Source organism: Temnothorax nylanderi, unplaced genomic scaffold (assembly GCF_030848795.1).
Source record: "Temnothorax nylanderi isolate EJ_2023f unplaced genomic scaffold, tnyl_v1.0 TNYL_tig0005_pilon, whole genome shotgun sequence".
Lineage (NCBI taxonomy): Eukaryota > Metazoa > Arthropoda > Insecta > Hymenoptera > Formicidae > Temnothorax > Temnothorax nylanderi.
The window spans coordinates 1320255-1334743 of record NW_027249067.1 but is presented as its reverse complement, the minus strand read 5'-3'; the positions used below and the strand labels follow the sequence as shown (position 1 = coordinate 1334743).

Sequence of the window (14489 nt, the reverse complement as noted above, 5' to 3'; positions counted from 1 at the left end):
ATTCGCTACAAGATTTTTGACAAGATATTTTTAAAAATCTTGGACAATTTAGAAATTTAGACGTTTATCTAATGCTTCTAATTTTCATGTGCGGTCGCAAGTGTTAAACCATTTTAACATCTGTTAGCCACATTGTGTTCATTTTCTACATACGGCTGAAGAAAATAAAAAATATATAAAGTATTGTACGGTAATTATAGGACATCCTGTATATATTTATTTTTTCAAATTTTATTTTACATATCCAATTAAAACAGATTATTATAAATGCTACATAAAATTTCGGTTCAAATTTTGCGGAATAGCTGAAAAAAATTCTCGTAAAATATTAACTGAAGACACAGCGTTAGATATTATAATTGAACAAGCTTCTTTTTAGAATTTTTACAGTCGTGCAATGTCCAATTATGAGAAAAGAACATTTAAACCATTACTTTCGAAATATATTAAAAAATGTCTTACTATTGTAGGTAATATTTATTCTTAAAGCTGTTACTAAACTACAATATTTTCGCATCGATTTTTCTGTTTACACAAATAAATTTACACATACATACTTTTCCGCTCACTTTCTCTCTCTCTCTCTCTCTCTCTCTCTCTCTCTCGCTCGCATCCTCGATTTATAAAGTTTTATGTAGCACTCTCACAAATAATTATCAATATGTAACATCACTTTTGTGCGTATTCACAAGGTATCAAAGTAATCGGACTTGTTTCCCGTCGATAAACTGTAGCCAATGCTACAGCCCTTTCTTCCTCTCTAAAATGTAAACAAACTTTCATTTAATTCTCTATAAGTTCCAATAATTGGCATAGAAGTTACTCAATTTGTATCGTCTTTGTACTACTTACTAATAGTGTGCAAGCGCATACGTAAGTTTACATAACTGCTGGATAAAATATTCGATGATCTAAATTGTAAATCTTATGATTCTCGCATACAGAATGCGGCAACGCGTTGCACGCGGCACGGTAGTTTATCGCATTATTACGTATTTCTACATATTTATTATTTCCAGAAAAAAAAACGGGAAACTGATTAGCCACTATATGAATTACGTTATTCCTTAGTCTTATCACGTTTTTTATGCCATTGAAGAGCCATTAAAGAATTCATAAACACACATACGTATATTATTGTATTTAACTATTTATCTTAATAAGTAAGTAAATTGAGTAAATATGCTCTTTGATTTCCATGACTCCTCTTATCGAGACCTAAAAAGACGTAACTTTTTTCTGCGTTTCAAATGCGAGAAGAGTGACTTCTAATTCTAACAATTAGAAAAAGATAAAAAGTAAGTTAAACCGAGATTAAAGTCAATCTACATTGGTAGAAATGGACGCTAAACTAACAGGTCTTCCTTCCGGACAACATCGTGTCCAAAATCGGGATACAAGACGTCATTAAGACATCGTATCATAAGACGTCTTAAAGATGTCTTTAAGACGTCTCGTGTCCTGATTTTGGACATGCGTGCTGTCTGGGCTGATAGCGGATGAAAAGCGGAGGAGTGTCGTCGTATATTAATAACAGGATTGAGAGGGATTCGCGATCCGCGGGTGGCCGCTCGCGCGGTCGGTGGCGCCTCCGCTATTCCGTCGCGGAGGCGACCGCGGCGACCGGCCGCCCGCAGGTGGCGGGTGGCGGCAGCTGGTGGCGGCGCGGCCAATCGGCTGTCTCGAATGATCGCTGCGCGCGGCGGACTGCGCGACCGTCCTCCTGCCCGCCGAGGAGCCGTCAGTGTGCGCGCCGCGGAGAAGCAGAGAGACAGACATCTTGTAGATAAAATTTAGCGGCGTGGTGCCTCGACCGCGAGTGTCGGTGTTCGCGGTTACGTGTCGCGGTGCTACGTGTCGTTAACGGTGTCCCGGTCCACGTCGCCGTCGTCGCCGTCGCTGTCGTCGTCGTCGTCGCCGCCGCCACCGCCGCCGTCGCCGCCGCCGTCGTCGCTGTCGTTGTCGTCGTCGTCGTCGTCGTCGCCGTATTACTCCACGTCGTCCTCGTCGCCGCCTCCACCATCACCGTCGCCACCGTCTCGGCACCGTTGCCGCTGTCTCTCAATCGCCACCGTTCTCGTTTCTCCATAATCGTGGTGCAGTGTCGCGCGCTTCGCAGGGAGACTCGCTCGCTCCGAGTCGTGGCCGACTTCATTCCTGTCAACCGAGTTGTCGTCGTCGCCATCTAAATCGGCCATCGTCGCCACCACCACCACCGCCGCCGCCGTCGCCGCCGTCGCTCGTCGTCGTCGTCGTCGTCGTGCGGCTCACGCGTGGTCCAGCGATCCCGAAGCGAGCCCACGAGCTCGCTAGAGCCCAACGGGGATCACCCCCCTCTCTCCGCTCCCCTTCCCCGCCGCCGCTCGTCGATACTCGCGTGCACCCGCGAGTGCACGGTCGCGCCTACCCTCTCTCCCCCCCTTCCCCCGGGGTGCGAGAAGGGGACCGCCCTGAGAAAGGAGACCGAGGGAGTTAGGGATCTCTTCGGCCGAGAAAGAGAGAGAGAGAGAGCGAGAGAGAGAGAGCGAGCAGCCCCTTTCTCCCCTTTTCACTCCCTCCCCCCTTTCCCTCTTTCGCGTTGGTGGCTCCGTCAAGAACGCCCGTGAACAGTTCCTAGGCACCGATGTGCCGCTCCGTGCGATAACTTCCGTCACCTCTCCGCTCCACCCTCCCTCCCTCCCCCCGTCCGCCTGTCCGACCGACCGACCGACCAACCGACCCCCCGCCGTCCGCGCGTCCGTTCTCTCCCTCCCCGGCGGCGTATTTCCGTGCGCGCGTGTGTACATGTGTGTGTGTGGCGGCCGCGCCGGGCTCTCGAGGTGAAAATACCGCCCTCTCCTTCTACCCAACCCCTCCGTATAATACGCCGAAGGTAGCCGCTATCTCGCGCGAGTAGCAAGCACGCGAGACAAGAGGGAGGAAAAGGAGGTGGACGACGACGAGGAGGAGGAGGTGGAGAAGGACAAGGGGCACAAGAAGAAGAAGCGGAGGAGGAGGAGGAGGAGGAGAGAAGGAGAAGCAGGAGGAGGAGGAACGAGCAACAGTGCGAGAGAAAGAGGTGGAGGAAAGCGGAAAAGAAAATAACGGCGCGGGCGGAGCGCGGGCGCGAGCGACAAGGACAGCGCGCGAGAGGCGAGTCTGCTGCTGCTGCTGCTGCTGCTGCTGCTGCTGCTGAGCGAGAGAGAGGAGAGAGAGGGCGCCCACTCGTCATTTATCCTAATACAGCATGACCTCCAACAACTCGCAGAAACTCCCCACGACGGACCGAGTGATCAAAAGTAAGCCAGCAAGCGATAAGTTAACGTCGCGTCGCGCGAGCGACGCGAACCATGAAAGCGGCGCGAAAATACGCGCGATTACGAGTGCGAAATGACCGAGTGTATACGCGCAAATGCGTGCGTGCGTGCGTGGACCCGCTTTTCCGGCTCCCTCCGTCGGTAACGTCGCTCGCGCCTCCACCTCTTTTTTAAAACTTTTTCTTTTCTTTTCAATTGCGCTCCGATAGCGCGACGCAAACCACGAAATCGGCGTCTGTATATCTTTCGGCGAGCTTGCTCGTCCGTAATTTCAGATTCTAGTATCGCGAAGATGGAAAGAGACGAATCTTCGCGCTCGCGAGAGGAGGGAGGAGGAATCGGCGCGCGAGCTCGCTCGTTCGCGCACGAGCGCGTTCGCTCCGATCCGTTCGCGAGCGGAGTAGGCGCGTCAAAACACACCGCGTGTCGTACACGCGATTGATTTTCTGCCTGCCCGCCTGCCTATTCGGTGGCGCCATTTCTATCGACCTGGTCCGGCGGTGCTTCGCGTTCTCGCGAGAGCCGCCGCGAAAGCCGCCGCTCTCGCGAGAGTAAGCTCTCTCCTCGAAAGAGAGAGAGAGAGAGAGAGAAAGATGGAACTCGCGTTCGCGCGAGCCGGAGGCTCCGCGGAACTCGTCGAGACCCGGTGCAGCGGCACTGGATAACCTAACCTCCTAACCTCGCGCGGCGGCCAACCCCCGCCATCTTCCCCCGGAGGTCTCGCCTCCCTCCTCCCTCCCGGAGGTCGCGCCGCTCGGCCAGCCTCGTTTCCGCGGGGTCGAGGAACGCGGATCGTCTCGAGAGCGCGCGGCCGCGCGCTTCTTCGTCTTCTTCATCCCTGCTCGAACAGCTGACGCGTTGCCGTAAGCACGCATATGCAGTGCACGCACGCAGGCGAGAGGCGTGTGCGTGTGCACGCGGGCATGCACGTTCGCGCGACGCACGCGGCGCGAAGACGCGAGCGTCCGCGTTAAAGAAGCGACACCGAGGTATCCTCTAGGCGAGATTTTACTCCAAAAAGTCAAGTATCCGCTTATAGACGTACATACTTGTTGCACGGTCGCATATTCGACCGTTTTCTCCGAAGTACTGAGAACAAGGGAAACGAAATTCGGCGCTACAATATCGGAGCGACGAGGGAGGGAGGGAGGGTGAAAGGGTCGGTGCGCCACGGTGTGTGTCACCGAGAACAAGTGTCGAAAACGAGGCCGGTTTAGGACGCACAGGTGGCACCTCGGGGTCGTCGACCTCTCGCCGAATGACGCTCCCGTGTTTTTGCTCGGTCTTTTCCTACCCCCCTTTTTGTTTTTGCCTCGGTTTTCAGCCTCTTCTTTTTTTCCGGGTGATCCAATCGAGCGGACGCGTCCGCGACGTCGCACTTCCGGCTTCCTACGATGCTAACGTGACGCTCCGATTCCTCAATGGGTGAATGTAGGTCATGAAAATTGACGAAACGGAAGTGCGCGCGCGAACGGATAAATATTTTAACATTACCCGGGAGGTGGTTTTCTTTTTGTTTTTTTCCTTTCAACACCGAGCTGCGCGCAGCGTAAATAATTATCTAATCGCTCGTCCGACTTGACGCCTTTTAAACACAACGTCGAGGATTTATGCGACTTTGTTTTTACGTCGCGCGTTTATTCGCCGCGAGTCCTATTCATCTTGTTTCCGCCTCGAGTTTGTCTTAAAACGGCGGCTTAATCGGAATCGTAAAATTGAGCAACGTAATCCGATATCGGAGGGCCGGATAATCCGTACTCCAATGATACTGTGATTATATAGAAAGAAACAGATATGCGTATTGCGTATCAAAACATATACAGCGAGAATTCGGCTACACAATTTACGGAATCGAACAGACGGATTGATCTCTGGAATAAGTACACTGTTAAAGGGTGAAATTTAAATCAATACCCTGAATTAAGTAACATTTATTTTTAACTACCATGTGTGTCGAAATTTATTATTCTAACATAAAACAGAATTATTTTAACTCCATTTAGTTTAGTTAAATTGATATATTAAGTAAGAGCAGTGGCGACCTATAGGAACCGTTAAAAACGACTCAAATTGAATACAATTTGACACTACATTGAAAAAAAAATTATTATTTGCAAGAAAATAGACTAAATTCTTTGAATTTAGTTTCCTTAGTTCAAAGAAGTATTAGGTAGATTTAAGAAAACATTTTTTTGAGTTTAAAATATTTTCTCAAATCTGCCTATAAATACTTCTTTGAAGTAAGGAAACTCAATTAGGAATTCAAAAAAATCTATTTTCTTGCAAATAATAAATTTTTTTCTCAGTGTACGTATTTAACTGTATAGCTGAGGATCGGTTATGGCGTTCGTCAAGGACCGAAAAGATTGCGAAACCACGCGAAGCACCGCGTTCACTTTTCCTCCGAGATATCGGGAAAGGTTGAGAGACGCTGAGCGATGTGTGTGTAACATTAGAGAGAAGGTCGTTTTAATTCGTGCCATTTAATGCGAATACGCGAGAATCTCGAAATCGTTTTAACGCACACTCATCGTCATTGGACTCGCAAGGGGGTGCGTAACTCTGTCGTCGCGCGTACAGCGAGCTCTTTGTACGCGAAGCAGCTCGCGGCTGCGTAAATAATGTTTCACGGTCATAACTCATTGTCGCGACGCGAAAATGTAATTTCTGGCGCGTATCCAAGAGCGGCCGCCGGTCTTCGGCGATCGTTGAATCTTTAACCGCCAACTTTTCAACGTCTTCGTTTCCACCTTCGTTTTTCCCTTCCAACGACGAGAGAGACGCTATTCGTCCTCGCTTCTTTTTTTCTCTCTCTCTCTGCCTAATCACGGGTATCGCGACACCTCGGACGCAAACGCATTAACGTAATCTCTCGCGGTAAATGCATGAGCCTGTCTCGAGGAACGTCGTCTCGCGGCAAGCACGCCTCTAATCGTTCCACTCGAACGTGCTAAATCGTAAGGAACGATCTTCAGGCATGGCTTATCTCTACCTTCCTTAAGACGCGAATAAACGGATCTACCGCCGATTGGTGCTTCGCCCGGTTATCCTTTCGCGTAACTTCGAAACGTCGCGTCGCGTCGTCGCTCGAACGAGCGCGCCTCGTCGCCGTAATTTATTCCGCGAACGTATACTCGTAATTTCGATGTTTCGCCACGGCGAGATGCGGGGATATACGCGGAGTTAAAATTCAGGTCGTCACGCGTTTCAAGATGTTTGCGTTTGATATTATAAACCGCTTTTGCTTTAACTCTCTCGCGGGCGCAATTTCTTACACACATAATGCAAAGCATACTCGCAGCATCTTCGCGTATTCTCTTTTCTTCTCCTCTTCTGAGAAAGAATCGACGGAGAGCTCCCCAGCGATTGAAAATTAAATCACGTTTCAAATCGCGATAGCGCATACCTTTTAAACATTCTCGTCTTGGAAAGAATGGAGTTTTCGTCTGAATTTTGTACAACGAACGGAAACTAGAGCTTCGGATCGCCGAGGGTTCGATCGTTGCTCCGAATGTCGATCGCCGATGACAATCGAATGGGGCTTCGAACGCGTCGTCGCCAAAAGTCACGAGCGATTCTATAGTTGCCGTGATGGCTCGACTCTGCTTGAGATTATTTTAGGAATCTGACGACACGACACGACACGACGCGAGGCGAGGCGTCGCGTCGCACCACGTCGTCAATTTACGTCGGTCGCCGGTCGAAAGAGCGAGCGAGCACTGTCTCGCGGGGGACAATTACCGAATTTAAAAGGCATCGCGTTACACCGCGCGGCGAGATCTCGCGTTACCGTGCTAATATTTTTCCAGTCTAATTGCGCTCGTCGTCGTCGCCACGAGGAGCGTCGTCGACGCTGTATCCGCGCACCGGTGCGGTCTCAACGATCGCCCCATTTTTTTTCTGCGCCGCGGAAATTTATTCCGCGAGACCGCCGGCCGTCCGCTTTACGCGCTGACGTGACGTGCACGAGACGCGCTTCGATCGCCGCGGCCTCACAGAAAGAGAGATATCTCCTGGTGTAATCCTGGCCGCACGTCGGCCCCACTCTGGTAAAAATTCTGTCGAGATATTTCTGAAAGTATATATACGCCGTAAAACGGTAATCTTGACGAAGATTAAACACCGCTCGCGTTTTAATAAAGAAATTCTTTCGGTGGATACTTGCCTTTGATATTTTCTGCGCAGAGCAATATAATCGATGTACATTTCTTTCTCTTAATAATTTCTTGTACGCGAGCAAGATGATTACCTCTCCTCCATCAAGTCCATTTTTTTTTAAATAAAATAAACTCGATAGAGTAAATGTCCCGGTTAGATATAAACCGGGGTATTCGTGAACCGGATTATACCGATTTCTCCTATCGGGCCGCGGCGATCGAAGCGCGTGTGTACGTTTCAACGCGTGAAGCACGATCTCGCGAATAATGTATGACGTGCGTCGCCTGCGTGACGTTTCTTCTGCGCGGGGGGAAAATAGCGCAACGCGTCACGATATTCTTGACCCGATGCATACTGATCGCATTAAATATGCAGAATGCACAGTGCATTTCTGCCGCGCCCGACTCCATCGCTCCGTTTCTGTTTACCATTGATAAATAACTCGGCGCGCGTCGCAACGAGCGAGAGACAAGCACTTTTGAACTTAGGCTGCATATCCTGACTTCGTAGGGATATCTATATTTAATATTTATCCTTGAGACAGTGTCTCATCGGGTGCACCACGAGTGTGAATACTTTTGCGTTATAAAAGCGAATCATAATTCTTTGATTGCCTCGTTTACAGCGGAGACCTTGAACTTTATTGAACGTACTTAATCAGTACAGTTTCCACAAGCGGTTCAATTAGAAAAAAAAAGAAAATCAATTGCTCGCATAAGAAAATCAATTGCTCGCATCCTTCTGGTAAGAGATCGCGTAGGCGACGACGGCCGCGGCGCAGCGGCCTGCGCGAGGGAAACGACGTTGCTCTTGAATCCCCCCGACGGATGATCGGTCGGAGTGCTCGTTAAAGTGAATTATAGACGCTCGTGGAATCGTCTTTAATTTAAAAAGCCGTTGGTGTGCGGCCTTCTGGTCTGGTTTCGCGGTGACGGGTAGAGCACATCTTCCGCCTTGCAGCGCGACCGATCGTGAGATTCGGAGTAAGTTTTCGGAGTCGCCAAGGACGCGGTTCTTTCTCCAACAAGTGGAAGCGCAGGAATCTGCGGTCGTAACGCGATCCTCCGCGCTGATTACGCACGATTTATCACGCGTTATCCACGCGTGAAATTTGCCGTTCGCGCGCGGATTATGACTCCGCGTATATATTTGCACGCTGTCGTATGATATCCGCGATGATATATGCGCGCCGGGATATTGCGATAGTATTGTGACCGCTTGCTGGCCGCTGATAACGTCTCGATGGCCTGCGTGTTATTTGCGTTCCTTTAATATCCAGCCCATTAGCTGTCATTCGGGATGGTAATTTGCATAAGCACATTCGAGGAGTGTCTGCACGAACGTTTCAAGCTGTCAACGTTTAAAAGCAAGAATCTCAATTAAATTCTCGGTGTGTAATTAGACGAGATGTGACCTGCGCGAAATCACTTTTTTCGCTCTTATACTCATTTTTCTCGAAAACCCTCGCTACTCACATCTCTTTTCGTCCCACCCCTCGCTAAATCCGGTAAAATAATGTCGTGGATTACTTAGCATAATTTTTCAATTATTATTTTTCGATTATCATCTGATAGGCATTATCAGATTGGGCGTAGCGGAATATACGATATAATATACGCTACAGTAAAATCGCTAGATATAACGGATTTAATTACGTAATACGTTGTCTTCTTTCGCAGTGACGGATGCTGATGAATGAACTTTACAACGCGTTTATCCGAGAATTAATGACTCGAAGATTGCGAGATGTGCCTCAAGATCATTATCGCAATCGCGGATTTCTCCGCGACGGCTGGCGCCGATCTTATCGCGCGCGCGCGCGAACTCGAGCGTCGCGTCTGATTAGCGTCACGATGTGTGCGACACACGTGCGTGGCTGGCCGCGTAGTCGTCGACTCTGCAGATTCCTCGGGAAAAACAACGGAGTTTGTACGTGCGATTAACACCACCGACCGCTGAAATCGTTCTTTCTCGTTAGCGCTCTCGATATTCGTCAGCGATTCTCACGGTCGTAAAGCGCGCAGAATTGATTTAGAGCTCTCCGGAGGCATTCGAAAATACTTCCCCCGCACGCAATTTAAGGACTTCTCGAGCAATCGGTTTTCGCTTACGTTTCTACGACTTCCATGACATTTCAATTTCTGCTAAATGGACGGAGCGCGCGAGTCTCGGGATCATGCTCTTCAATTAAATATTCCCTCATGAATTTTCGATGTCAACGGTGCGCGGTCGATAACGGTTTTCCCGTCGTCCGAATGTAACGATAACGATATTACCCCGTCTCATCCGAAGCTTCGCAAAATTCTATTTCGTGGAGGAACGGAGTCTATAGCCGGATCTTATGAATATTTAGAATATGGACATGCACCGTGTGTGAAGGATTGTTACCTTTGCTTTCCCAACATCTTGACATTAAAAATAGCATCAAGTCGCGCGCGATCTTCTTTATCTTTAAATAGATATATCTGACAAGAATGCAGTATCACGCAAATGTTATTTCTCAGTGTGGGAAATATCATGAAATATTATGTGTGTTGGACTAATCGGCCGACTTTTATCGGCTGTTAAAAGAATAGCTTTAAAAAATAATGAATCGGTTTTAGAAATCGAATTTATATCTGTAGATAAAATGTTTTTATAAACGAACAGCTCTATTCCGAGCTATTCCAGGAATCCATCATTAGAATGATGATTCTGAATCTCTGTGTATCTCTCGCCTGTCCACTCATTCCCTCGCTTGCTCTCGAGCGTCGGGTCCCGCGCGACGCGGCGGCTCGTCGTCGGCTTACGACTGCTGGGTGGTGTGTAATAATAGACGCAAACTCTCATTTGGCCGGTCGGCCAACTACATTTGGCTCGGCCGCGGTCCACTGTTCGCTCCGCGGCGGGTCCGGCTGGCCGGTGGCGAAATTTTTGTTGATTCTACGAAAGAATAAATAAACAAGGAACGAAGCCCGTCCGCTCGTTCGCCCGGGTACTCTTTTTCACGACTGCGCGCGCGGTCCTCTCGTTCTCTCTTTCCGCCGTTGTCGAAGCACTAGACCGCACCGGAGAGTTTTATTTTCGTGGACGACGAACCGGCTGAGTCGCGCAGCCGCCCTTCCGCGACTCGTTTTGCGGTTAAACGGTATTTGTGGAAAGGCGGAAAACTATGTACGCGAAAAGGGTAGGGAAGGCTCTCCGAATAATCTCGTTATCGCTTCTTAATCTTTTATCGTAAGAATTAAGGAGAATGTCACGAGGTATGTGACTTTATCTTAACTATAGCGTTATCTGAACAAGAATCCGTTGTATGGGCGTAGTTCCATTTTATGTTTTTCGAAAATCTTTGCGTAGTCGTATAATCATTCAATCAAAAGTCAATAGTTTTCTGTCTGTCTTCACAAGAACGTTACGCGACCCAGTCGATTCTTTTTTGCGCGCACATGAAGTATAGTCGAACCGTCTAATCAATTATAAAAATGCTAATCTTCTTAATCATTATAAGAGAAATTGAGATTGTTAAGTTTAAGCGTGTTGGACATTATTTCTCGTGGAATATATGTGAGAAGGTCTGCTTTTTTTCAATCGTGATTTGCATTGGAAATCCTCCGGTAGAGGTTGAATCGGACGCTGTCGCGTCTAGGCGCCGACGACATTCGTTACTACATTTCGTTACAATGAGTACCCTGTGTTCTGCGATAGACATTTACAGCACAATGGCTGTCTCTGTAGGAACTGCGGCCGGCACGTTGTAAACAAGCCGTACACGCTGCATCACGGTGTGAGACGAAAGTGTGTGAAGCATCGTACAATACAATTTGCTAATGCCGGCATTGCCGGCTCATATTCGCACATATCCGAGCGTCGCGTCGCGATGTGGTATGTCGAAGATTATCGAAGTCTTGTTGAAATAGCTTCTCCCCGGAAGTCCTAGAAATTCTCGCGGAAAGTTACATCACGTTCCTGCGCGTCGGTTTCTCAGTGGTTAAAGGATAAACGTACTTAATACTTTCCCCCGATCCATTCTTCCGAATCAATTCTTTCTAGGAATACTTTCGGAGAACTAGAGTCTTTTTTTAAGATCTTATCGGGTAAATCTCGATGTCTAAGATATTTAACGTTGAAGTGTTTAATATTTATTTTATTTATTACACACACGGAGTTAAGCGTCTGCGTGCCCCCTCAATTAACCTTCGTAATTTCCCGGAGTATTATATAGTGGACGCCCTGGCTGTTTCGGACACATTGTCGTTTGCAAACCTCGACGCGATCGACGTTTTCAGAACATGAACGAAGGATTGGCTTGTGCTACGCATACATAAATAAATTGGCGGTTTGGGATGAGAGCGGGCAGGAAATTAAAACCCTCAATTAGTGCAACCTTGTAACCTTGTCAGCGAGTTCCTCCTACGGAGGTCGATACAACCCCTATATATACGTATATATAACGGCAAATAGCGCGTTTACCTTGTCAAATCCCGTTAGCACTGCTGAGAGCAAATCGACCCCTTATTTAATCATGTTACTCGGTTCACTTCCACCGAGAGAAAATAATTAACTAACGTAAGGATTATCGGGGGAAAAAAAAACCGCGTGGCAATAATATCGATATCTGTGACACTGTTCCTTGTTTTTCTCCCGGGTCGTTTTTAAACGAATCCGAGCTTGAAGCTGAGCTAATCCGGTAAAACCGATCTCCGATCTCGCGGTGATAAAAATCGCGCGTGGAACGAGCGAGTCGCGAAATTAGAACGTTCTGTATGTGGGGAATAAAATTTTATATTTACGGTGATTAAACTGGATTAGTCGATTCAGCTTTCGCCACGGCGAACGAACTTTAATCCCGGTCGCGATTTTTCCGATTTTTTTTTTTTTTTATTCGAAGCTTGTCGCTCTGCAGAACAGATTTTCTCTCTCTCGTAGAAACGACGGGAAGGGAGAGTTCAACTTTCCGCGGCGCGTTGTGCAACTCGGTCGATACCGGTCGTCCGTCATGGATTCTTGACTTCTGTTCGGATTTCCGGCCGAGGAACGGACTCTAATCCGCGCGATCTCGCGCGAATCCGCGCGGAGGGAAAGGTCGTACCTTCATTTAGCGTACCGTCGTCGTCTCCGCAACGAAACCAGGCCATCCGACGCGAAGGGCGCACGAATTCATTATGTGGCCCGCTTTTCGAGCCACGGAATATCTGATCGAAAACAGCTATCCGGTCGTCGGGATCGTTTTCCCACTTTTTCACATCGCGGACGTTTCCACGGTTGGCTCTTAACCCGCTTTCACAATTCGTATTCGGTGCATCCAAAATGGGGGAGGGGAAATATATAACAGCGGTTCATTTACGTGTCCTGAGTCGGAAGCGATTTGTTCACCGTCGTATTTTGCCCTCAAATAAGAGCGCGAGATTTGGCTCATATTTGAGGGCAAACTTTACGATTCGGATATTTTATTAGAGGGAACGATGCGAGGGAAATGTACGAGCACATCCCGATTCTGATTAACTTTATTAAGGTATACTGCTCTGCTAATGAATTATATTATGTGAAGGTATAAAGTACATCGGTTCTATTATATTTGACGATGTTAAGTATAACGATGCGGCGTCAATCGTAAAATAATTAGAAAAATGAAAAGAACCATTGATTGTTTGCTCGATGCATTTCTCGCCACCTCTTCTGCGAAATTAGTGTGGTACAAATTAGCTTCGTGTTCGAAGGAAGCACGGATATCTGACGATCGCGGGTCAATGGGTCTTGCGAGCGAGCGAGCGAACGAGAGGGTTGCCTCCTTTCTACCTTGCAATTATCGGAAAAGTGACGACGGTGTCCTTAAACGATTTGAGAGGACGGTGGATTGATTTCTCATATATAGCTTCTTCATTTTCGTGCGTTGCCGCGTTTCGACGTCGGGCAAATAATGGCCAGTGCCCGTTTCTATCATTTCTCGTTTGTCGCAATCCGTGATTGCACCGTGGATTCCCGGAGCACAGGCAGAGCACTAACGAACTAATTGTCCCACGGTTATTTTCTTTGCCGCGTCGAGGTCCTCTGCCCTTCAGCCTGATCACCTATTCTGCACCGGTGACGTTTGAATTAATCCTCGGCACACCTGCAGTTTCTTCGCAGTGTCTTTAAGCGTTTCTCGGAGACGAACTTGGGACTTGTCTCGAAGGCACGTAAATAAGTACTCCCGACAGCAAAAAAGTTCGGAAGAGCGAACTCCAATATGCTGATTGCATCGGTGACGTCGGTGACGCATCTTAAGTTGAAAAGCAAACTGTTTTCCTCATTATTCGACTCGCTATCCGCTGAAATGTTATGTAACGCGTACACGTTATCTTTTACATTATTTTTTACTTAGATGATTATCTTTAAGAAGATGGAATTTAATTTAATGGAAGTAAATCTAACATTTTAACATAAATATTCTTGATTAATGTTTCTGCGGTTTCTACAATTTCTATAACATACAATGGTAATCATAAGTTAATTCTTGGACTATTACGATACATGTCAAGAGCGATTTCTCTCTCATTATACGAAACCGCGGACAATTGCCCCTCACCCCTGTATTCATGCATCAACAGGTGAATGATCGTCCTTAGTTTTCCGCGGTGCGTGTTCTGTTCCGGGCAATGTCCCTCGTACTTCTTTTGATAAGCGACGACCAGGAAACAAGAAGTAACCTCCTCTCGTTGTCGGTCGGAATGACGGGACACCCATGCCTTTGGAGAGCGACAGAAGCGCGGATTACAGGAGGCGAGGGGTGGACAGGGCGGATTGAGGGAAACGAGGAGGAGACAACGCGAGAGCGAGATATCAGAGGGTGCAAGGAAAGCGAGAGAGAGAGAGAGATGCAGAGCGAGAGAGAGAGAGACAGGCGGGGCCGATCAATACTCACGGCCAACCCCGTAGTAACGCATAGATTACCTTATTCATAGCATATCGTTGTGTGTCCGCTGCTTTCCCACAACCTGCATTTAACAACGAATTGGAAAAGAGAGCCCGTGGATTTCAAGGGAATCCGCGCGAGACCCTTTCGGGATTCTCTCGAGG

The 14489-nt window shown here is 47.9% G+C and overlaps 1 protein-coding gene across 1 annotated transcript in view; it reads left to right on the top strand.

Annotated features, from left to right (window-relative positions):
• Positions 1–1643: 1643 nt before the first annotated feature.
• LOC139775997 (serine/threonine-protein phosphatase 2B catalytic subunit 2) overlaps positions 1644–14489 on the top strand; it is a 119056-nt gene continuing 106210 nt past the window's right edge. The window contains exon 1 of the mRNA XM_071712393.1: positions 1644–3278. Within this exon, the coding sequence (XP_071568494.1) occupies positions 3227–3278 (52 nt within the window). The 5' untranslated portion in view covers positions 1644–3226. The remainder of the gene's footprint in view (positions 3279–14489) is intronic.